At 42.6% G+C, this 25,022-nt stretch overlaps 1 protein-coding gene and 1 non-coding gene across 3 annotated transcripts in view; one reads left to right on the forward strand and one right to left on the reverse strand.

Moving 5' to 3' along the window:
- Positions 1 to 25,022, forward strand: part of spg11 (SPG11 vesicle trafficking associated, spatacsin) — a 56,680-nt gene that overhangs the window by 18,182 nt on the left and 13,476 nt on the right. Inside the window, exons 23-36 of one of the 2 annotated variants that reach the window (XM_063197107.1) lie at positions 432 to 640; positions 1,609 to 1,723; positions 2,724 to 2,883; positions 3,690 to 3,992; positions 4,409 to 4,609; positions 8,097 to 8,204; positions 8,760 to 8,928; positions 10,561 to 10,775; positions 11,083 to 11,863; positions 12,400 to 12,545; positions 13,433 to 13,637; positions 15,040 to 15,177; positions 23,043 to 23,176; positions 23,930 to 24,049. In XM_063197107.1, the coding sequence (XP_063053177.1) occupies positions 432 to 640; positions 1,609 to 1,723; positions 2,724 to 2,883; positions 3,690 to 3,992; positions 4,409 to 4,609; positions 8,097 to 8,204; positions 8,760 to 8,928; positions 10,561 to 10,775; positions 11,083 to 11,863; positions 12,400 to 12,545; positions 13,433 to 13,637; positions 15,040 to 15,177; positions 23,043 to 23,176; positions 23,930 to 24,049 (3,004 nt within the window). The remainder of the gene's footprint in view (positions 1 to 431; positions 641 to 1,608; positions 1,724 to 2,723; positions 2,884 to 3,689; positions 3,993 to 4,408; positions 4,610 to 8,096; positions 8,205 to 8,759; positions 8,929 to 10,560; positions 10,776 to 11,082; positions 11,864 to 12,399; positions 12,546 to 13,432; positions 13,638 to 15,039; positions 15,178 to 23,042; positions 23,177 to 23,929; positions 24,050 to 25,022) is intronic. The other variant, XM_063197108.1, reaches the window with a different exon arrangement.
- On the reverse strand, positions 16,397 to 16,504 carry LOC134448163 (U6 spliceosomal RNA). Its single transcript, XR_010034658.1, has one exon. It is a non-coding gene; the product is annotated as a U6 spliceosomal RNA (small nuclear RNA).

Genomic DNA, 25,022 nt, shown 5'->3' on the forward strand with positions numbered 1-25,022 from the left:
CCAAATGGTTGGGTAGTTGGTCTGGTGATCAGAGGGTTGCAGATATGAATGTGTGTTTGGTGGTCTCTTGAACATCCTTGGCTGCAATGCACACAACCTCACATTGCTCCATCGACTGTAACCAGAGTACCTAAATAACTGGAAGTCACTTTGGATAATAGCATGTGTAATGTAATGTAATGATGATTGTGATGATTATTATTGTGTCATATTTAGTTTAAAAAAAAAGACGCACTCTCAGGTGTTATTCTTGTACTTTAATCTAGTGGGTTAGCATGACCGACAGACGTTTCGGCCTAAGCCTAAAAAGATTAAACTACAAGAACTAGATTAAACTACAAGAATTACACCTGAGAGTGCGTTTTAAGAAATAGTTGGGAGTTGAGCGCTCTTTCTTAAAAAAAAGACTATTATTGTGTTATTACTTCCAGACTGAGCCATGCTGCAGAGCTGGCTTACGCTCTGGGCGTGCAACACTTCGACGTGCCCCACGTGGCGGCGGCGTGCGTGTGCTTCTGCGAGCTGCTGGGCGTGTGCAGTCTGAAGCTGAGGGTGGACATCCGGAGCCTGCAGCTCATCTACAGGCTGCTCAGCAAGGACCTGGAGGGAGGAGGCCTGAGGACCCTCAAGGAGAACCTGGGTCAGTAGGAGAGGGCCTGCTGTGGGTTATTAGTTGGTTATTATGCATGGGTTCACCGTGTTTATAACCAAACCAAATCTCACGCACATCCAAATAAGACTTGTTTCGGGTGCAGGTTCAAAAAAGTTAAGTCCATAGGTAATGGGGAAAAACCGCACACCGGTGAGCTCCCATTTGCTCCATTTTATATCTGTGTGATGTTTCGGGCCCGAAACATCACACAGAAATAAAATGGATTAAATGGGAGCTCACCGGTGTGCGGTTTTTGTCATTACCTTCAATTACCATGCTTATAAACACGATGTTGTGCGGAGGGGCAAGACACTGGCAGTCAACCACGTGAGCTACTTTTTTACCGACAGTGGTTTCCAATAATCAGAGGTTTAGTTGTGCGCAGCTAGTGTCGTGCAGCCATGGGAAAACAAAAATTTAGAACCCATGTATACGGGATTGGTGGGCTGAACCCTGGTAATGTCATCATGGTTTATTCTTTTTCATTTTTCTATCTCTGGTCTGATTTCTCCAATGATTTGTCTCTTTTTGTGAAAATATTCCGGAGTCTTTAGGTTTTAGTTACTTTTCATTGAGCTTAAACCAGTACAACAGATTTATGGACGGATGGATGTATTGATACAGTATATTGATAGGTAGATTGATTGAGTCTTTCATTTGTTTGTTTGTTTTTTTGTTCTTTCTTTCTTTCTTTCTTTCTTTCTTTCTTTCTTTCTTTCTTTCTTTCTTTCTTTCTTTCGTCCATAGTTGTGATAGGCCACCGCTCATCTGTTTACTTTAGAAGGTGCAGGATTCAGTTGAAATTTCTGTATAAAAAGGAGACAATCCGCACACTTCAGGTCTTTTTTTGTGCAAAGAAGCTTTATTGTCTCCCTTTTATACAGAAATTTCTTTCGTCCATTAAAATGCTAAAGCGTGTGCTTTTCTTAATGTGCCGAGTGTGCTGTGTGTTTCAGCTGGGAAGTGTAACCAGCTGCTGGACTCTGAGTGGAGAGGCCTGAGGGGCTGGGAGCTACTGAGTGACTTGGAGAAAGCTGTCAACAGCAATGTCGGCAACAGGTGCCCCAACAGGTATTTTCAATGAAGTACCAAGGCATTTTACATTACAGTAAATTACATAGCATTTAGCAGACGCCTTTAACCAAAGCGACTTGCAATGTGAAAATTTAAGGAAGAACAGGGTAAGGTGCAGTGTACAGTTGCAACACTGACAGCATTGTCCAACACAAAGTAAAGAAGAAGACGTAGCAAAGAATCTGAAGATGATAAGAAGAAGATTTTACAAGCAATGAGGTTGTATATTATTCAACCGTTTGAGTTAGATGTATGTAGTGGATGTGTTTAGATGTCTGGTTTTAAAGGAGATGTGTTAAAATGGTACGGTAGGTAGCCAATTTAATGTTGGTAAAGCAGGCTGGCATAATACAACTTGTCAAGTCATCTTCACGTGAGGGTGATTTTGTGCAATAAAATTTTTGCTGAATAACCTGTACTGGTGTTTTGGGGAAAAACAATCGCCCGTTTTTTGATTTCGGTAGCACTTAACTTGACGCCGGCGTCATAGGTATGACATGATGGTGTCATGACAGTGTTGTTCACAGTCATGGACACGTCATGCACATTATGTCCATATCATAAACATTAAGTGGCATTCAGTGATGTTATAGACAGACAATGTCAACTTTTCCGGATCATAAAATGTTCATTACATTGACATAGTGATTATGACTTGACCATGACTGTGTCATGTCACCATTATGAGACTGACGTGTATGACACCGGCATCAAATAATGTGTGACTGCCAGATGTACGATCATTATCGTATTTGTACCATCATTTTGTCCATTTTGTCCTCTGTACGACTAAAAAAACATGATGTTCGATAATTTCAGAGTTTTCATTCAGTTAATTTAGATGCCTTGAAACAACTGTTTGGGTGTTGTACGATAATTTCCTCCCAAAAAGGCCCCAAAAATTATAATTTTGAGGTTTTGTTACGATAATCCAGCATTTTCCATCTGGCAACACTGATGACTGGTTACTCTTCTCTTTGTTATTGTGCTGTGTCAGGTCGTGTTATGAGGCTCTGCAGGAGTGGTGTGTGGCTGTGCAGTTCTCCCAGCAGCATGGCCTGCCCCTCACCTCTGTGTACCCGCGGGACTGCGCCGCAGATGGGGAGTGGCTTCACCTGCTGCTGTTTGTCCAGCAGCACAGCTACCCGCCTCAGCAGGTGTGGCATTGTAAAATACTACTCGCTGAAAAATGTTCAAGTTCTTTTGTTTCAGTTTCAGACATGCAAAAGTTTGTTATCTTTTACCTGACATGTTTCGACGGTGAAACTTCTGTCATCATCAGAGGGTTGACTAACTTTTACATGTCTGAAACAAAGGAACATTTCGTATAACCTCAACACATAATGAACTTTAGACATATACTACTCACTGTTGTTGTATTACGTAACACCACACTACAGTCAGTAGTGTACACACATTATGGTAGTTACGCTGACTGTATTCAGGAAAGTTCCTGCAATATTCTGATACACCAATCTAATGTACAAACCCCAACTCCGATGAAGTTGGGACGTTTGGTAAACAGTGAATAAAATCAAAATGCTATCATTTTCAAAACATCCAATCTATTCATTAGATGGAGAATAGTGAAAAGACAACATATTAAGTGTTAAACCGAGAAAAATATTGTTTTGGGGGACAAATGTACTCATTTCTAATTTGATAAATCCAACACGTCTCAAATAAGTTTACCAAATGTCCCAACTTCACCGGAGTTGGGGTTTGTATGAAATTGCACTGCATTCTGTACACACTTTGGTTCCACTGTGTTTTCAGTCCTTATTTCAGTGTGTCTGCATTTGATGTAATACAGTGTAAAAAACACATTACATCAACATTTCCGGTTAATCATTTCAGAATTACTATATGTATGTAATCCCAATGGGACAAGCATAAAGTGAACAGTAGTCAGTGAATCATTCTCAGCACAATAACGATTACCGGTACTTCACCTTCCCTCCAGGTGAGGGCGCTGGTGACTAGCTTCAGCCCGGCCCTGCAGAGCCACCTCTCTCTGGCCTTCCAGGACCTGCAGGCCCCTCTCCCTCCCCGTCTCCAGGCAGCCTCTGACGGCCTGTTGGAGCCCGTGGGTGGGCCCCTGGAGAGTTGCAGCGGTGGTGGGGAGGAGGAGTACCCTGAGCCCCCCAAAGAGCTGTTCCAGGTGCTGCTGCAGGGCACAGGCCAAACCAGCCCCTGGAGGCATCAGCTGGAGGAGGCCATCTCTCGCCACTGCCCCCCACTGGCCGTGTTTGCGTCTTGCGAAAAGGTACCGATTTAGACAGCCTCTTCATTGTTTTTTTATTTATGGTCTTTTTTTACTTTGTGCTTGACGACCACTACAGGGCATGGTGAGTGGGTATGCTGCAATTGGTGATTTGAATTGACGAGATTTTGACTTTGATTACAGTTCTTGTGTTTGCCCCACACGCTTATCTTAACAATAAAATCGTATTGAATTTACAATGTGATACAGGGCGACAAGAACTCTGTGATTAAGGCTTGCCCGCCACAAATCACATCGGAGACTTAAAAGTTTGCATGGCCTAGCCATAGTAATAAAGGTGTTTTATTACCTAATTCTGTTCAGTAATAAAGTTTATTAACTTATTCTGTTCAGAGTGCCTTCAGGTTTTTTCCACAGTGTTTCATGTGATTTTGTTTTTCCATATGGCTGACCAACAGGAGTCAGTTCTTCTGCAGTTTCTCTCCGTATGGCTCCTCACATCCGTCGACGTGTCGATCTCCCAGGAGTGCACAGCCCACATCAACGAGAGCCTGAGTCAACACCACTGGAACCTTCATGACCTGTCAATCATCTGGAAAGTCCTCTTAAAGAACGGGTGCATCAGGACACTCATACACGGGTTTCAGCTCTTCCTCAAGGTAATATGGATACAAGTGACAATTGGAGTCTGATACTCATCTTTTTATATATATATAAATAATATACATAGGACAGTCTGAGATGGTGACAGGAATTGGGATGATGATGTTTGGGCTTTTTTTTGGGGGGGGGGGGTTTGGTTTTTAATATTATGTATGTTTTTGTGTTTGTGTGTGTGCCTTGGGTTTGGGGAGGGTGTGGGTTTGTGATGGGCAGAGATGTATAAAGTACTGGAGAAAACTAGTGGAGTAGAAGTACCAGTATCATCTTGTCAAATGACTTGAGTAAAAGTCAAAAGTAACCTTTCCTTACCTTACTCAAGTAGAAGGACAAAAGTATTCAAAATGTGTTGTACTTAAAGGGGCATTCCTACGGTGGAGACATGCATATGTTACTGAAAGTGGGTCATATTTATAGTAGAATAGTAACATACATTTCTAATTTGGTGCCTTCTTGGCCAAGAAAAGGCAGAAAATGACTTTTTAGTGCTTGTGGATTTGTGACAACAATCCCCATAATGCACTGCAATGCTCAAGTTCCACAGGCCACACCCAGTTATTTGGGACTCTATGCATCATCCCTCCCTCAGCTTGCAGGCAGTGTTGCCAGATTGGGCTGTTTCCCGCCCAATTGGGCTGCTTAGGATGGTCGTGTGCGGGTAAAAATGGCATTTAGCAGAAAACCCGCCCAATTTTAGCCATAGAAATCAATAGAATTGGGCGGGATTTTGAGCTTCTAGGCTGGTTTTGAGCATTTTTTGGGCTGGAAATCATCCTCATCTGGCAACCCTGTTTGCAGGTGCATCACAGTGGGACAGACATCACTGGAAAGGAGAAGCTGGAGCACACTGCAGCTTAGTTTTCAAGACTTTATTTTGTGCACACACGCGACCAACGTTTCTGTGTTGCTACACCTTCTTCAGAGTCAAATGATAAAAGAGAGAGACACACATTTCAAGACTTGACATTCACAGGTGATCCTACTTGGTTTGGCTAAATTGGTCTGATCTCATTGCAGGTAATTGACCCCACCCCCCAACACCAGGACAAGATTGTAAACAATTATGGTGCGGTCCCCAGGATTGGGAGATGGGATATTTCTGACCTCCTACTTGCTGAAATGCATTGGAACGCCTGTTGAAGTGGAATGTTCAAGTCGCGAGCTGGGGCAAAAGCGAAGCCAACCGACTTCGTCCCATTGACAATCGTGATGTCATCACAGCAATGGCAGCGCACAGTGTTAGGAATAGTTTATGTTGGACATTACTCAACAATCACCATTCTATGGACAAATAGAGTTGATTTGGACAGGTTAAGTTGCAAAACCGCCCATGAACCTTTCTAAGGTGTAGTTATTGGCATTGCCTCTTTCAAAGATGAAATGCAGCTACATGGAAAAAAAACGCATGGTGTTGTTTACACCTCATTGTTTACATTGCTGACATCTTAGAGAAGTGGATATGTATTTTTGTCCCTCCATGTTTGTAGTTTGGTTGGCTTGCTGGTTGGAACGCTTTCAAGTGGGAGGTAGCTGCCTTCTGACTGCCTACTAGGAAGCTGGGGAATGCACCATAAGACAGCTTGCCAACTTCCCAAAACAAAATAAAAAAGTGAAAAAAACAATACACAAAGAACATTGTCAATAAAACCACAGCTACAATTATTACAAGACCACAGCCGCGATGCTGGAACAATTTGTTACAGAGAGCAAGACATATTGTGTTCCTCATTTATATGCCGGAGGCTCCACTGAATTTAGAGTATGAATCCAAAATGCCTTTCTACGAAGCCTCTCTGTCTAATTGTCTGCAATCTTGTCCTGGTGTTGGGGGGTGGGGTCAATTACCTGCAATGAGATGAGACCAATTTAGCCAAACCAAGTGGCATCACCTGTGAATGTCAAGTCTTGAAATGTGTGTCTCTCTTGCTATCATTTGACTCTGAAGAAGGTGTAGCAACACCGAAATGTTGGTCGGGTGTGTGCACAAAATAAAGTCTTGAAAACTAAGCTGCAGTGTGCTCCAGCTTCTCCTTTCCAGCTATGCCAGTGACTTACTGGTAGTGTTGCCAGATGAGGCTGATGATTTCCAGCCCAAAAAATGCTCAAAACCCGCCTGGAAGCACTAAATCCCGCCCAATTCTATTGATGTCGATGGGAAAGATTGGGCGAGTTTTCCTGTAAAATGCCATTTTTACCCGCAGACGGCCATCCCAAGCAGCCCAATTGGGTGGGCCCAATCTGGCAACACTGCTTACTGGAGCCTCAATGCCAGTGATTTCAAAAGCACTGGGACACTGATCTGTGATAGGTCTGTTAGAGCATTAGGTCCAACCCCCTATGGGCGGGGTTGAAAAGGTGGGAAAAAGGCTTGTAGTCTCAACAGAAATCCACCTCTCTTACACTTCCTATGTCGATGATGCAAAATGACCATTTTTACATCATTGACATAGGAAGTGTTAAGAGATGAATGCGGATTTCTCCTATCTCAGGGGGAATTGAGAGATTTTTGCAAGACCATTCAAAAGTATGACTGGGTGTCTAGCAATGGAAAGCCTAATGCAAAATGGGTGGAGTGTCCCTTTAAGTAAAGCAAGTAGAAGTATTGCAAGTTTTGCTACTTGAGTAAAAAGTAGAAGTAGAAGTAAAAGTACTGCATTAAAAAAAATGGGGGGGAAAAAAGTCAGTCAAAAGTTTGAATACCATTTGGTTTATTATGTGAGGTGGTTGGTGTTGTTGATGTTGATGGCGATACCTCGTCTACCTCATCCATCTTGCCAATATGCCAGTGTCAATGCCAACTGAGCGTCACTGACCGCGCCAAAAGACATGCGTGAGAATGCGATCTGCTTTTATTTCCCTACCATTGCATCGCCCACTGACCGTGAACACGTTCCATCATATCTGGTGATGACAGAGCCATCTAGCGCTCGGGCATAGAAACGAGTAACGAGTAACGAAAGCAGCACATGAAAAATATATCGGAGTAAAAGTATTAATTTCATCAGAAAAATGTAGTGCAGTAAAAGTACAAGTATGAGGAAAAAAATATTACTCAAAAAAGTACAGATACTGCAGTTTAGTACTTAAGTACAGTACTTCGTTACTTTTACTTCGTTACTATACATCTACTTGACGCCGGTTTCATAAGTATGTCATTACAGTGCCATAATAGTGTCATAGCACAGTTATGTACGTGTCATAAACATTATGTCCATGTCATGAACATTTCATGACTGTTGGCCTTAAGTGACATTCGGTTATGGCAAAAACAGTCATGAAATGCTTATGACATGGACATAATGTTTATGACTTATCTATGACAGTTTCATGACACTATTATGACACTGTAATGACGTGCTTATGACACCGGCGTCAAATAAAGTGTTACCTTGTGATGTTGTGTGAAGTATAATAAATACTCATGAATAAATGTTTCAGATTTTTTTTTTACTGAACCTGCATATATGTTCTCCTCCTCCCCCACAGAAATCTCCACTGCTCCACATGCTCAACATGTACCAACTCTGCTGCGAGGCCAAGAAGTATACTGGAGCCAGAAAAAGTCTTTCAGACTTTCAGAAGTGCCTGATTGGCGTACGTTCTTCTTATCTTATCTGTATTTGCTTGTGTGGAATGGATGGACATTTTTTTCATTGCTATTGGTCTTCTGAAATTATTCAATGCATCAATGATTCAATCTGATCAACTTTAAAATGTTAGAACAATTAACAGTCTTATAAACGGCAGTGACACATTTCCCATACAGCTTCATAGATACCAAGTTAGAATTACATTATTCTCAGGCAGATCATGATTCAACAAAGAGTTTGATACTCTACGGCTAGAACCCACGAAATTATACTTGACTTGACTTGACTTGAAAGCTTTAATGTCCTTAAAAAGGCAATTTGTCTTACAGCACAGCAGAATGACATGAAAAACACAAAGGCCTACAATAAAAACACACATACAGTACAAACACCTTTAGTTGTGGGAGGGTGTGGCGGACCAGAGCCTTTTGGAGGTGCCTCTGCAGTGGGTGCAGAGCCAGGTGTCAGCCCAAAGAGTTTTGATACACTACGGCTAGAACCCACCAAATGATCATCCATTTTTGTCAATATCTCTCAATTTCTGACCCCCATTTCTTAGTTGCGGGAGGGTGCGGCGGACCAGTGCCCAGCGGAGGTGCCTCTGCAGTGGGTGCAGAGCCAGGCGTCGGCCCTGCTGCTCACCATGATCCAGCAGAGTGCCACCCAGTACGAGCTGAGGAAGCTGCTGAAGCTGCTCTCCGACATGGGCCAAGTGGTCAAGGTCAACGGTGAGGGACCAGCACCGTTCTCTCTTAACTAGATTCAAATAACACAGCATGAGGTGTTATGGGTAGTCATGGGCCAAGTGGTCAAGGTCAACGGTGAAGGACCAGTGAGGGACCGTTCTCTCTTAACTAAATTCAAATAACACAGCATGAGGTGTTATGGGTAGTCATGGGCCAAGTGGTCAAGGTCAACGGTGAGGGACCAGCACCGTTCTCTCTTAACTAGATTCAAATAACACAGCATGAGGTGTTATGGGTAGTCATGGGCCAGGTGGTCAAGGTCAACGGTGAGGGACCAGCACCGTTCTCTCTTAACTAGATTCAAATAACACAGCATGAGGTGTTATGGGTAGTCATGGGCCAGGTGGTCAAGGTCAACGGTACGGAGGGACCAGCACCATTCTCTCTTAACCCATTTTATCCTGGAGTGCCATATACACGCTGCATTCAGGTTCTTGAGGTTTTAGGGTTTTTCATTTTTTAAAAAGTGGATTTGTTAGAGCTGAATGAACACATCCTAATGCAAAATGGGGGTCCTAGCTTTCATGTTTGTATGTGTGACGGAGGCTGAGATATTTAGGATTTAATAGGCAGAGGGCACCCTTTCCCAATAAGGGTTTAGGATAAAATGGATTAACTAAATTCAAATAACACAGCATGAGGTGTTAACCGCCTCGTTCACGTAAGCCAGGGGCGCAAGAAAAGGCAAGATGGGTGGAAATGTTGAATTTAGGAGCTCTAAATGTTGTGCTGTGAAGAACGGTGAGACTTTCACCATTTAGTCTGTATAAAGCAGACTGTTCTTCAATACACAGTCTGTACGTCAGGTGTGGGGAACCTATGTCACGAGGGCCATTGATGGCGCTTGAGGCCGTCTTATCAGGCCCCTGACATAATTTTAATTTCATGCAGTTTCACATGAAATATGACGATCACATTTGCAGTACAATAAGTTATATTTTCAGGGCATCTTGTTAGGTGTGGAGTCTGTTATAAAGGTGGCCACCTTCAATATAGGCTTTAAATGCAGGGGGAAATCCTGGTTTGTGTTCATGGTACGGCCCTTAGAGTGCTTTATAAAATAAGACATGGCCCCTTGAATGAAAAAAGGTGTCCCACCCCTGCTATATGTGCTTCAAAGTGCATATTTGTTGGCTAAATGCTCGCAGTGCGATGTTTGAGAGCACTGTCCTTCCCAGCAATACTAACCTCCCACCACCGGACTTGCAAACTCTCATGCACTGTGCCAGCAAATATTCTAAAGTTATGTAAACTTGTGTGTGCATGCATTGTACATGTACATGAATTGATTTAAAGGGGCTCCAGGTAGGATTAATAGTTCAATTAATCACTGTCACGAGTCAGCCGATGGTTATGTGATTGTGAATCATTAGTAAGTGAACGATGACTCTCGCGACCACTTCCATGGTCCGCTGTCAGAGAACCCCAAATGCAACTTTTTGACTGAGCAGTCCGAACGAGTGTCGTGGGAAACACTTTTCATACGCAAAAATCGCTTTACATACCGTATTCAGATTTGTATCAACTGCTGGCATTCCGTGATGTAAAACATGAAAAACGACGTCTTCCTACCTTGTGTCCCTTTAAGTGTGATGTAATATTTGTCGTGGGCAGGTCCCGATGTGAAGATGCTGAGCCAGCTGAGCCAGATTCTGCAGGGCACTCCCGTGTGCCTCTCTCCCCTGCTGCTGGAGCGCAATTCTCCTGACGTCCTGCAGGGGGAGTGCCAGAGGATGTTGCAGGAGCTGCAGGCTCTGGGGTACTTCAGCCAAGCCAGACAGGTGGCCGACTTGGCACATCTGTCCATTGACACCCTGGTCATCACAGAGGTCAGTTCATGTTCAGTTCAGTTTTGTATGTCTGATCAAAAGTAGCAGATTTCCTGGATTTAGAAAATAAAAGTTGTGACACACATTTGTTCCCTACCAATCCATTGAACCAACTGATGCCCCATGGTTTTCCATTCCTCTATATTCGTTATAACTATTGTGCTGGTTCAAAACTCATTAACAGAAGTGAATAGCGTTTGCCTAAATGGGAATGATGTGTTAGCATAGGATCTAAAATAATTGCAAAAATCATTTTGTTGTTTACTATATGCACTGATTTTGTCTTGTATTCCCCTAATGCATGAAGCTTCAGCAGCACATGCAGACTCTGAAGAACATACACAAGTGGGAGAGGAAAGACGTGCGGCTGGCGTTCCTGAGGAGGTGTCACGATCAGTTTATCAGTAACAAAACCAACATTGAGGCTGCCTCAGGATTCTTCCTGTCTCTGGCTGATCAGGCCCAGTCGCAATCCGATTGGTCCTTGACGATGGAACAGTTGAACAAGCAGGAATCCGATTGGCCTGTGGAGGTGGAAGTGCTGAGCCAGCAGGAGTGTTGTGTGCTCTTCTCCCTGGCCGGCTTCTGGCTTTCTCAGCAAGAACTTCCCCCCGTGGAACAGCTGGAGGACATTGAGATGAAGCTCTGGAGGTGTCAGGTACACTGGCAAATTCTCATCACCCACTGTGGAAAAGACCCAAGTCCATTTACATTCATCACCCCACCACTGGCAGGGAATAGCGACTCTTTGAAGGAGATGATGAAGGAGTTTTCCTTCTCAAAAGTGCCAGTGCTTTGTGACTCAAAGTACCTGAGCTTAGATGGTTTGCCCTCACCCTCCGCCAACGAGGACCCACCTGTTGTTGGACCTCAGGATGTTAAAGAGCAGAGGGCGTTGTCCACATTGCTGGGGCACCTTCTGGATGACGGCCACATCCACGAAGCCAGCCGTGTCTGCCGGTACTTCAGTTACTACCACCGTGATGTTTGGTTGGTTCTTCAGTGCCGTGGGCTGGCCTCCGGCGAATGCCAGGGCAGCGGCTTACAGGACCTGCTGAACACAGAGACCAAGAAGAGCCTCCAGAGCTGTGAGTTATACCTACCCCAAATAAAACAAGAAAACACTTTCTCCTAATTGACTACACATAATACATAATTGTTCTTCAATTGTAAACCGTCACACAGTGTCTGTCTTCCTATCCACAGTGTTGGGTCAACATGTATTATTATTACATAGTGAATAACTAGTTAGCTAGTTAGTCAGCTAGCCTTTATTCCTGTGTAGATTCCAGCTTGGGAAACTGACATCAGATCTGCTCCCACAACCACTACTTTTAAATCCAGACTCGAAACACATTTGCTTCTTAGTTTCATCTTTTTTCTCTTTTTTTAGTTTTTTTTATGCATTCTCTTTTATCTTGCCTTCTTTATTACAGTGTGACTGCCTTTTGTATCTTATGTGTTTTATTATTGCTGTTTGACTTTGTCTTGCTTTTAACCTATTTGTTTTATAATTGTTTAATCTTAGTATTTCGGTTGGACAATGTACAGCACTTTGGCCAGTTCTTGCTGTTTAAATGTGCTATATAAATTAAACGTACATACTTACTTACTTACTGTGTAGATTCCAGCTTGGGAAACCTGTCCTCCTTCGTGGTGGTGCCCTCTGCAGAGGACCAGGTGGTCTCCCAGCTACAGGTGCTGGTGGACGAGTGTCGCCATGGGAAGAACTACTGCAAACAGGTCCTCAGCCTGTATGAACTAGCCAAGGTAAGCGTACCATTACATTAGTGTTTGAAAAACTGTACAAGTGTGAGTGTGTATTGTCTGTGTGTATGCCGTGAATGAATGTGTCAGAGAAAGAATTTTAAATTCATGTACTGTATGAGTAGGTTAGTTGTGTGTGTGTGTGTGTGTGTGTGTGTGTGTGTGTGTGTGTGTGTGTGTGTGTGTGTGTGTGTGTGTGTGTGTGTGTGTGTGTGTGTGTGTGTGTGTGTGTGTGTGTGTGTGTGTGTGTGTGTGTGTGTGAGAGAGAGAGATTATTGTCCATGTCTTTAAATGTTTTTAGTTGAACTGCACATTGGAGACTGGTCAAGCGCGATTTCAAACGTCTGTGCTAACCCTGTTACATAGATTTTTGACGATAAAGAACAATTGACTTGATTATACGGTTTCATCCAAACTGATCTTCAGGCCAGTGATTTTAGGTGCACAGTGCAGAAGATATAGGGTTACGTATATATTTTGCTACTGCCAAGCCAAAAGGCAGCCATAAGATATTCATGTTTAGAGCCATTTCAGCTGCCTGAATGTCAAGTGCATTACAATTGACAATCCATGATTATAATGATAATAGTGATGATGATGATGATGATGATGATGATGGGTAGAATTCATGGACTTGCTGCCGCTTGCACCAGCGCCCAAGACGAAAGAGAGTTATGACATTACACACTGTAATAGAACCAATAGAATGTCCCCAAAGCTGACACGATTCTAAACGCACACTTGCAGAAATGTGTTAACCCTGTGCACCTCGTAGCGAGGCTGAAAATCACTCTACACTTTGTATAATGACAATAAAAGGCTTTTGTGTTTGTATCTCTATTTGTATTTGGATTGTATATACTGAAACCTGCTCTTCCATCCACACACAGGAGCTGAAGTGTTCGTACAGTGAGATATCCGGGGCTGACACAGAGGCGGTGCTTCAGAAGATCCTGTCCTCTCAGCAGCCGGACCGCTACAAGACGGCGCAGGTCTTCATCAACGTCCAGGGCCTGCAGCCAGACACCGTGGCTCAGCTCGTCTCCTCGTTTGTGGTGCAGGAGATCCGGACACCTGGGCAAGACGGAGAATTCAGTGAGCTCACTCTCTTTCTCTCAGTGGACTTAGTCAATGGTTTGACAATAGGGCTGTAACGATACACTCTACTCCCGATTTGGTTCGTATCACAAACATTGACCTACGGTTCAAAACACCGCACGATTTTTTAAATGTATCTTATTTTTCACAAAAAAACTATGAATGATAATTTATAGGTAGAGCAGTTTACAAGTTGCTACGAACTGAAGGGTAACAAAACTTTGAAAAAGTGTACCACAATACTGACTTCTTGCACCACGATACAGTATCCTGACTCTGTGTATCACAATTTCTCGGTTCAATACAATATCGTTACAGCCCTATTTGACTACAGCTGGTCAGCGGCCAAGCTCATTGTTATTTTGTTCTGACCCTCTTCGTCCTCTGGAAGATTCTTGGGATACATGTGTCTGCGGAAGGTGAAAAAGTGGATCGCATTCGGGTTCTTCTTTTCTTCTTTTTTATTTTTTATTATTTACATAGCAGCAGAAGTGTGTCTGCTAAATGTAATATTTAGTTAAAAAGGCGCACTCTCGGGTGTCATTCTTGTAGTTTTAATCTAGTGGGTTAGCAGCATGACAGATTAAACAGCCTGATCTCCAAAAATTCCGTGCTCCTGGACACGGATGTTAAGGACACGGAATCCGTGTCCAGGAGCACGGATTTTGCCAAAATTCCGTGCTCCTGGACACAGAATTGTTTTCCGTGATGGGCATTTCTATAGACTATTACCACAGCACTGTGTAACTCTATCATTAGAAAATACATACCAAATGCTAATCCTAAACAAAATAATGCTATAGCAATTTAAGTTGTGCCCTGACCAAAACATTCCCCAACCTTAACCTGTCATTAAAGACATATTTTTGAGAAATACCTTTTCCAGTTGGTTGCTAGGCTATCAAATTCATATAATGAATGAAAGAAAACTAGCTGTGCCCAGACCAAAACAATCCCTAACCCTAACCTGTCAGTAGGAAATGGTTTTTTTGAGAAAAAATATTTGAAATTAAAAAAATCCTGAGAAAACACAAGACTGTGGAAACAGAGCTGTGGGAGTAGCCTATAGAGAGAGCACGTCTCTGTGTCCATCACGGAAAACAATTCCGTGTCCAGGAGTACGGAAAACAATTCCGTGTCCAGGAGCACAGAATTTTGGCAAAATCCGTGCTCCTGGACACGGATTTTGTGCCCTTAACATCCGTGTCCAGGAGCACGGAATTTTTGGAGATCATGTTGGGTTAAATCTACAAGAATTACACCCGAGAGTGTGACTTTTTTACTAAATATGAACTTTGCTGACCCGAAGACCTTGTAAGAAACAGTTGGGAGTTTCTAAAAAAAGACTGCTAAATGTAATGCCATGTAGGCTTATTGTTGTTTTTTGTTTGCCCAACAGCAGACAAGCACATGTATGATCTGACTGAGGGCAGGGAGGCGTTCAGGCAGCTGGCCAAGCTGTGTGGAGACCCCAACCTGATGGGCAGTAAGCTGCTGGACCACATCTCAACCCTGCCTCTGTCAGAGCTCAGCTGTGGTATGGCCCTGCCTTTAATGAATGAAGAATGAGTATAATGAATAATGAAAAAATATATAACGAATATACCTTTATTGCCCCAGGGGGAATTCGTTTTGCGTTTTGGGTACACAGACAGACAATTACGACATTGTACAAGGACAAGACTAAAAAATAAACAAAACATACAAAGTAGATTTAAAAAATAAATAAATGAAGAGTCCTGGCAGAGAGAATAACAACATAGGCTAAAGTAGAAGTAATTAAATTAAAAATCCTATATACATTTTATATATTAACGTTATTATATTAAATCTGTCTGAACTTAACTTATTCAACAGTTGGATGCTTCTAGACACAAAGGATGTTAACCCTCTATTAGTCTTAAAAAAGGGTAACCTGTATCTAAGACCAGATGGGAGGAGGGAGTATTCAAAGAAAAGTGGGTGGGATGGATCATCAGATCATCAGAGTTTCAGGACAATGATAGCCATTTACAGTTGTTTCCTTTTGATTTCCACTCATGACTGTAATTGCACAGAGCTTACAACAAGGTTTATCTTCTCCCTCTCACCTAGAGTTGCCAACCGTCCCTTGAAATATGGAATCGCTCCGTAGTTAGAAACAAAATTACGGTATTGAGCTGCAACGGGACGCAATTCTTAGTTTGCCATTGAGGTTTACATTAAATTGTTCGGAGGGCTGTGAATCCGATGGGATTTGCCAAAGTGTCCAGCATTTTCCCCTCACAGAGTTGGCAGGCAGCCCTACTCTCACCTGTCAAGTCAAGTCAGCTTTTATTGTCAGTTCCTTCATATGCACAGGTGACAGGTCATACAAGGACATTGAAATTACGTTTCACTCTCTACCATGAAGGACATAGACATTCACAGGACTGACATTTACAGACTGACAAAGTGCAAGACAGGACAAGTAACAATGATGTACCAATAACAGTAACGTGATGAAGTGATAAAAAATACTGAGCATTTAACATTGGTGTGTGGGGACAGTACCATAGTTGTTTTGTAATAGCATGTAATTACAGCACTTTAATAGGGCTTGTGGTCAGTGTTTGGCTGACTCTTGCCCGACCTATAGTTCCGCGCAGCGCCACTAGGGGGCTCCAGAGCTAAAAACACACACACAGGTCTGGTAGAAACCTTATGTAGACCTCCTTGGGTAGAAACCAGGGTAGGTGAGTGTACCTTAAAATGTTAAAATAAACCTAGAAATGAAACAAAATGTGGAACGCTTCACGATTTTGCGTGTCATCCTTGCGCCAGGGGCCATGCTAATCTTCTCTGTATCGTTCCAATTTTATCGAGTGTGCCACCGAAGTGAGCACATGATGGGGAGGAAGTCGGCTGCTCTATATAGGGGTGATTCTTTAACTACGGGCACTATTGGCCTTGCAAACTTGAAAAAAATAAAACAATACAATTTTAATTCTCATATTGTAATTGGTTAACATAACTAGTCTAGTTTGATGATTCATAAGAGAATATGCTGATTTTTTAAGACAAATTGGTGTTTTTTAACAGATTTCCCAACTCGGCTGGCACAAATGTAATTTCCATCACATATAAATATTCGTCATTTATTCTAAAATACTATGATACATATAATGTTTTTTTCACTGGAAGAGCAATTCATTATATAGTTTTAACTGTTTATGCCTTCATTTTAAAACACATACATTTATGGATTCTGTAAATTAATTGTGATGAGGACAAAACGCAAATCTTACATCCACCACAACCTGAGATATAGCATTGGAATAGTAAGATACATTTCAAGGTAGAACTATTTGTATTTTTTATTGAAGTGGAACATTATCTCATAAATTATGCAGAAATGTGTGATGAAATGAGTGATTGGAATTTTGCAACATTCTATTAGAAAAACCCCAAATGGTGTGGAGAAAATTACGGCGTTGTGGAAATTACTGGTTGTGGTGGAAATTACAATGAATGGAATGGACCATATAGGAAACAAACCTTTCATTTTAAACCTTTATGAAGCACCCAGTTCCATTCAACAAATTATTTTAGTATGTTTGAACCTTTCTTTTTTTTAAAAAGAAGACAACTTCATATGAATTTCATGTAATATATTGATACAACATGAACAATATTTTGAAACCGCGCATAAACAGTAATCTTGACTGTAGGGATGCAAATTAGCGATTAATTCATTGATAACTTTGCCTCTCTCTTCACAGAAAAGGTAACTGCCATCAACAAACAATCTTGTAATCCATCCAGCCACAACTCGCTACCCCCGGTTAAGGTCCTTGCTTCCCCCGAAAGGAGTAGTGTAGAAGTCCTACTACATGGTCACCTCTGTCTGCCCTGGCCAATGGCTCAACTCTATATGAATTTACTTAGCAGTGGTAAGAGAAGCCATTGGAGCAGATAAGATGGCCCAATGACATGGTGTACATGGAAAATAGGAGGGGCCCCAGCACCGACCCTTGGAGCACCCCTGTGGATAGGCAATGAGATGAGGACAGGTGACAGTAGTTAGGCCTATAAACATCCAAAAAGTCCAAAAAGTGTTATTTTTTACACTACATTGTTGTATTAATGGAATGAGATAGGCTAAATAATATGTGACAGAGCAAGGGTGAGTGCGTGGATCTAAGAATTGCACCTAGATGCATAAATGTAATTTCCACCACACCATTGTAATTTCCACCCAACAGTGCAATGTGGTGGAAATTACGGTGGTGGAAATTACAATCTGACAGTATTTTGGGGGAAAATCTATGAACCCATCACATATTAGCTAAAAAGTGGTCTATAGTGTTTTATGCATACAAAATACATATCCCTGTGTTAAAAAAACAACTATTTTACAAACTGAATTGATGTTACGGCGTGTTTGGAAATTACATAGGCCTACAATAAACATATTTTCATTTCAAGCTATATTTTCTATGGCTTTTCTGCAAAAGTTGATGGATGAAGTAAAAATTAACTCCATGTAAGACATGTGCTCTGATGTCACTGTTAATCTTCATGAAAACTACTCAAAAAAATCTTTCATACAACCTTTTTAAAAAGGCATTACAGTGTTGTGGTGGAAATTACGGCAATAGTATGGGACACCTATATTTAGTTTAAAAAAATGCATAAACTGTTGTATGACATTAAAGACCCCAATTATGGTTTGATTATTTTACTGATGTTTTATCCAATGATATTTGAAAACATTAGAAAAAAAATGTTTTTACTATATTTTTTTATCATTAAGGATCAAAAGTCTGAGTGTGGGACAAGCCCAAAACGGCAATATTTGGGTATAATTATGCTGAAAAAAAGGTCTAAAAGTCATCATAGACTAGTAAAATAAATTTCCTAAAACACTTTAATTGTAAAGATAACTATTAAAGTGTGAAATTTCCCCTTTTTTCATTTTGTCATGAAATATGATCAAAGGACATAAAAGTGCCCGTAGTCTAAGAATCACCCATAGGAAGAGCGACGCGGTCATGTCTTCAGCCGGTGATTATTGCGATCTGGTTGATTTCGTGTTAAGAGCAAAGACATTCACTGTTGCACGCACTAGAAACCCAACGAAGCTACTTCGTGTTTGCTAATACATCTTCATTTAAAGTTGATGTGCTTTTTTATCATCTGGAGAAAACATGAATGTTTTCACAAATTTGGCGAAGCATTTGTGTTGCATCATGGGTAATGCTCATGTTCTCTAGACGTAATTTACGATTTCGTTCATTGTAGACGTCAACATGAAATCCGCTAAAGGGATTGGTCGCAGGGGTCTGCGTTTGACTTCGCATGTTTCGAGTGCAAGACGCCTGCTGGCGAAGCAGTCGTCGGCCATCAAAGTTTTTGATCAAATCAAATGACACTCGCATTAGCCCTTGGTGCGTTTGATAACGTCTACACAAGATTCATTGCATCTAAATAAACATGCAACGTTGGTGCTTAAACAAACGCGGCAAAAGCAAAACAACGAACTGAACTGCTCATGGATCTCTGCAACTGTTCATGGACATGGAGCTTCGCATTCTAAGTCATATCGGAAACTGCCGCCAGATGGCGACATAGATCGTCGAGATTGCATGGGTCCACAGAAAGAGGAATCATCAGTAACCCAAATTCCACTTTATTCTGGCTTGGTGCGAAGTCTTTCACAACATTCCAAACCATAGTCTAACTTATTATTATTATTATTAGGGGCCAAGCAGCGAAGCTGGCGAAGGCCCCTAGTGTTTTAGTTCCCTCATTGACTCCAGTCAAAATTCTTCTCCCTCTGCAAGTCTATGGCAGCCAGGGCCGCGTTAACCCTCGCCGAGGCCCGGTGCAGACGCAATCCGGGGCCCCTACACCACATTATAATGAGCCATATTCAAAACGCATTAAACGCAGGCTACACGGTTTACTCCAACACAAAAAAGGGTGCGCTGAACCCCCTGCTGAGTTCACTAGTCACGCAGGAAGCATAGCCAGCTGACAGGGAGGAGATTCTGTGCACTGCCGTTTGTAGGCTCAGCTAGAACTTCAAAACAGAAGCACAACCAAAAAGTATCTTATTTTTGCTACGTTGCTGCCGACCAATTTGTCGAATCGAAACCGTCGTAGTAAACACGTGTTAAATAATTTAATCTCCAATGGCCTTGGAAAGACTGACTGACTGTCAAAGGAAAGTAGCCTAGCCTACTCAGCTGTGTCGCTTGTCGCAAGGAGGGAATCCCCTTAGCAGCGAACCACTGCAAAGCGAAGCGGTCACGAAATCCCTTCAAAATGTAGTCTACCATACCAATTAAGAAGTCAGCGGTTTTCATCTAGATGGTGCATTACACTGTATGCAATCATTACAGTAGACTACGGTGCAAATTCGTAATGTTTAGATGTGGATGTATCACACACGTTTTTTTTCTTCCAGATAAGAGCCACTTGCTAACTGAACAATCTGCGAGTGGTACCCAGGCATGTTTTAACTGAACACAAACCCAAACGCAACGATATAGGCTGACAGAGCATCGACTACAGTGCTTTAGGGAAATGGCCATAACAGTGCTTTTGGAAAATGCGACTATATCATTTTAGTGTTTGCTAAATCCTTGGCTTGCCCTGTTGTTGTCAGACTGTCAGAACTTTGAGTGCTGGTTGGTGCACTTTACGCAGCATTATTGTGAACACTTTTTTAATAACACCTCAGAAGTTATCCTCGCCGCGCCATGCAAGACTTTTGTTTCGCGAACGCAGTTGGGTGCGTGATTTATTTCCCCATGTTTTGACTATAGAATAAGATAAAGTTAGGTTGGTGTGCTGTGCTCTTGTTTGCTTAGCTTACATGATTGCACAAGTCCATGATCGCTATGCAACCATTACAAAAAGCGATTATAACACTGACCTTACAAAAATGACTACGTTGCCAACCTTCTCTTCAATGCCGTAATCCATGCCGGGCTGAAGTTTATCCGTACAATCTGAAGCAAGTGCTGACGCCGAGTTTCTCACATCTTTTTTAGACAGTATCCCATCATCAAACTCAAAAAATATTGACCACCGTTTTCACTGGTGGCACACAACCAGAAGCATCTGACTGAAATTATTATTCCGAAGACTCCGATTCCTGCGTGCATGCAGAGGCGATTCTAGGCTCAGTAGGGGGGCCACGTGAAAATTAAAAAGAAAGAACACTTGTAACAAATCGCCACTTCTGTTCCCCAGCTACAGTCTTGGGGGGCCCAAGCTGCCTGTCTAGCCTGGTGACAAGATATGCATATGCGCCTCTGCTTGCCTACGGATGGCGAAATGCATCAAAAATACAATTGATTGTCTCAAAATATCGTTTCATATTTTCCAATCTCACGACGTCCGGGGCCCCCTCTAGTGGCGGGGCCCGGTGCTGCTGCACCGGTTGCACCATAGGATAACGCGGCCCTGATGGCAGCCCATAGAACCGTACATAGGAAAGTTATGAAAATTGGCACACATATTCGAGGCAGCATCAACATTACCCGCAGTGATTTATAGGTCCCCAGCCCCAACGCTCTAGCGCCACCAGCAGGTCAAAGTTGCAGGTACATTTCTGCTTGTAACTTTTGAACCGCTGGTCCAATTTTCAAAAACTTTGTATCCCTGGAATCCTTGGCCCAGGACAAATCCGAGAACTAGTGATAATATTGTACCCTGCGTGTATAGTTTTCCCGCAAATTAGAATTTTGTGAAATTCAATAAAAATGCTATTTTTCCCGCAATGTTTGACCAATTTGCCCGAAACTCGGTATATAGTATCTCTGGACTGAGCTACACATGGGGTCTCAAGGAATATTTGATATCTTTTATCGTTTAGCCGTGACAGCCAATCAAAATTGTCCTAAAAGTGGCAAAACAGGAAGTGAGCTCATATCTCAGCAACCGTTTGTCGATTTAGGCTGGGATTTTTATACATACATAGTAGTCCATCTCATGACCTACCACAAAAAAATCAGATCCCCAGCTCAAACTCTGTAGCGCCACCAGCAGGTCAAAATTTTAGCTACATTTTTGCCTGTAGCTTTTGAACCGTACTCCCAATTTTCAAAATATTGGTACACAGGTCATCTTCACACTATGTTGCACCCAGGTATGGATTTTCGTAACGATTGAAAAAACTATCAGCTCACAGCAGCCATTCAAAATTGTGGAAAGAATGGAGGGATTTTTCTCATCTCTCTGTCCCCTTTGCCAATGGCACCTGCGCACGTTCACTGACACCATTCTCAGCAGGGGGTCTCTGGACACACAAGAGACGAGAGCTTAGGTGTGTGCGTAGTTCTGCTATTGCTCTAGTGTCAACCAAAGCCCCACTGCCCCAGCCCTTGCACATACCCCCCCACCCCACACACCACAGACAGAGGGAGAGGAGAGGGAGAGGGAGGACAGGGAGTGAGAGGAGGGAGGGAGGGAGAGAGAGAGAGAGAGAGAGAGACCATTGTTGTTCTCTCGGCTCCTCTGTCTTTCACACACTCTCTCTCTCACACACACACACACACACACACACACACACACACACACACACACACACACACACACACACACACACACACACACACATTACTTCTATGTACACCAATTCCTCAGAACAGTCTCAAAAGGCTGGGCAACATTGCATTGCAGCCTATAGGATTCTTATGTTTAGGATTTCAAGGACATATCTATTTTCAGTAGGCTCCTGATTCTTTTCCATAATATTGTATGTCATATAAACAATTTTACTAAATAGAATGATCACATAGGATTATAATTGCTGTGCTAAAAGCAAGCCTCTCAAGTATAGAAATTACTTGCTGATATTTTATAGACTAATTTGAGAGGAAATGGAAATGTGTTACTCAATATAAATCAAGGGCAGCACAGGCCCTGCCATGGCCAACCGGTAGGGCACTCGTCTATCATGCGGCTCACCCGGGTTTGATTCCCAGCCTAGGTCCTTTGCCGACCCTCCCCGTCTCTCTCCCCATTTTCCCCTCCAAGGAATGCACCCCAACATTGGCGAGATTTGGGCCAAAGGGGGCGCTGCAGTTCCTTCTGTTGCCGTGGCGACTTTGGCAAGTTTACTGCTTGGCCCCGCATTGCTGCTTGCAGCTATATTTATTATTATTATTATTATGAGAAGGTCATTGTTGAATGTCAATAGAGTTCATAGTACATTTGAACGAAACACTAGGATGTTGTCAGTCAATGATTAAAATGTGCAAACTGCTCCCTGCTGTAGTCTACTTTCTACTACATGCTTTACTGTACCTGTACTATATCCTATCCTATACCATACTATACTCTATACTATACAAGTATACTATACTATACTATACTATACGCTGCTCTCCTCTAATCTAATCTACTCTACTCTGCTCTTGTCTTGTCCAGTGGTGGAGCTGCTGATCCTCGCCCATGACTGCTTCAGTCTGAGCTGCAATATGGAGGGCATCGTGCAGGTGCTGCAGGCGGCCAGGCACATCAGCCACGCACACCTGGCACACAGTGACTGCCACAGCCTGCTGGTGAGGAGGACCTGTATTACATCGAAATTACACTACTATTACTACTTTGAATGGGAATGTTTTATGTTTACTGTGAAATAATCTGTTTGTACTGTATGTGTGCTACTAGATACCTTAATTTCCTTTGGGATTAATGAATATTACGCTACTCTACTCTAAAGCTGACTAATCACATTATAATGCAAAATGAAGGTCCTAGCTTTTAAATGCAACTCATTTCATGTTTTCATGTGCTTTGGAGGCTGATATATTTAGGTTTAATAGGCAGAGGGCATCTTTTCCCAAAAGGGGCTTAGGCTAAAAAGGGGTGGGGGGGCAGGGGTGCAACCAATAGGGCAGTGTGCAGGTAAATGCTTTAACCCATTTAAGCCTTAGCCCTTTTTGGGAAAAGGTGCCCTCTCCCTATTAAAACCTAAATATCTCAGCCTCCGATGCACATGCAATCATAAAGTAAGTTGCATTTAAAAGCTAGAACCTTCATTTTGCACTAGAATGTGTTCAATCAGCTCTAACATACCTCCATTTATAATAAAACAGCTCAAATCTCAAGAACTTGAATGCAGCGTATGTCGCTCCAGAACACAATGGGTTAATATGCACTATGCAGCTTATTGACTGTGGTGTGAGAAAATCAGAGAGACTAGGCAGGTGTTTCAGCCTAAGCAACTGCAGGGTCTCATCTCATCATTTGCAAAATTCAAAAAACAACTGACCAATGGGACTATGTTTTTGAGTGCGACTTGTATTTTTCAGGTTCGACTTCTGACCGGCATCGGGAGGTATAATGAGATGACGTACATATTTGACCTGTTAAACCAAAACCACTGCTTTGAGATGTTACTGAGGAAAAAGGTGGACACGGTACGAGAAGCGGTAAGAGAAACAAACTCATATGGCGTCATAGCTTGTTTCATAGAGATCTTGTTGTAGCCTCTTACTGCAGATGGGGTCGCTGGCGGGCCTATTCACTGTTTGCTGAAAATACTCAACTACATCATATCAACATTGCTATGACAGTACAGAGAACCTTAAGTAACAGATTAAGACATAGCCATTACAATTTTGGTGACAGTAAGGTTATAACATAGGCTCTGCGCTAAGGGGTTAACCCATTATTCAACACACATCATTTAACCGGCTCATGAGGCATTACAATTTACATTACCTTCTGCATCTCAATCAAGACAGGCTGGTGCATAGATGTGTTCTCGGGCTGGACTGGAGATCTTTCTACACTCAAAGAATGTAACCAGAGGCTGTCCATGTCTAAATGCCGTTGGGGCTTAATGCTTAGGGTGGTGATCTTTTGGATCAGAAGGTTACTGCTTCAAAGCCCACCCTTATCTTCATCTATGGCTGTTACATTGGTCTAGGGTTAGGAAACGCAACCAGAAACATGGGGAAAATCCCCAGAAAGCTAATATGGGGGGAAACTGTGCAAGTAGTGAATTTATTTACAATTGATAGTGACAGGGGGCGCTGTGGCGTAACGCGCTAAGCCCCCCAATTGGGCTTGCATGCCCATGGGGACCCAGGTTCGAGTCCCGCCTGAGTCATGTCCCAACCCTACCCCCATCTCTCTGTCCCACTGATTTCCTGTGAATCTCTACTGTCCTATCACCAATAAAGGCACAAAAAGCCCATTAAAAAAAAAACAAGTGATGGTGACAAAAGTTTCCAGCAAGCATCAGAATATAAAATGGCGAGGGCACAGGGGCTTAATAAGCCAAGACGTTGTACCATGACGCCAGCGACCTGGGTTCAATTCTGTCCCGGTCGGGGTTCTTTGCCAATCCTTCCCCCCTCTCTCTGTCTCTCCCTCTCATGTCCTGTCAAATTCTCCCAC

Source organism: Engraulis encrasicolus, chromosome 4, assembly GCF_034702125.1.
Source record: "Engraulis encrasicolus isolate BLACKSEA-1 chromosome 4, IST_EnEncr_1.0, whole genome shotgun sequence".
In the NCBI taxonomy this organism is placed as follows: domain Eukaryota; kingdom Metazoa; phylum Chordata; class Actinopteri; order Clupeiformes; family Engraulidae; genus Engraulis; species Engraulis encrasicolus.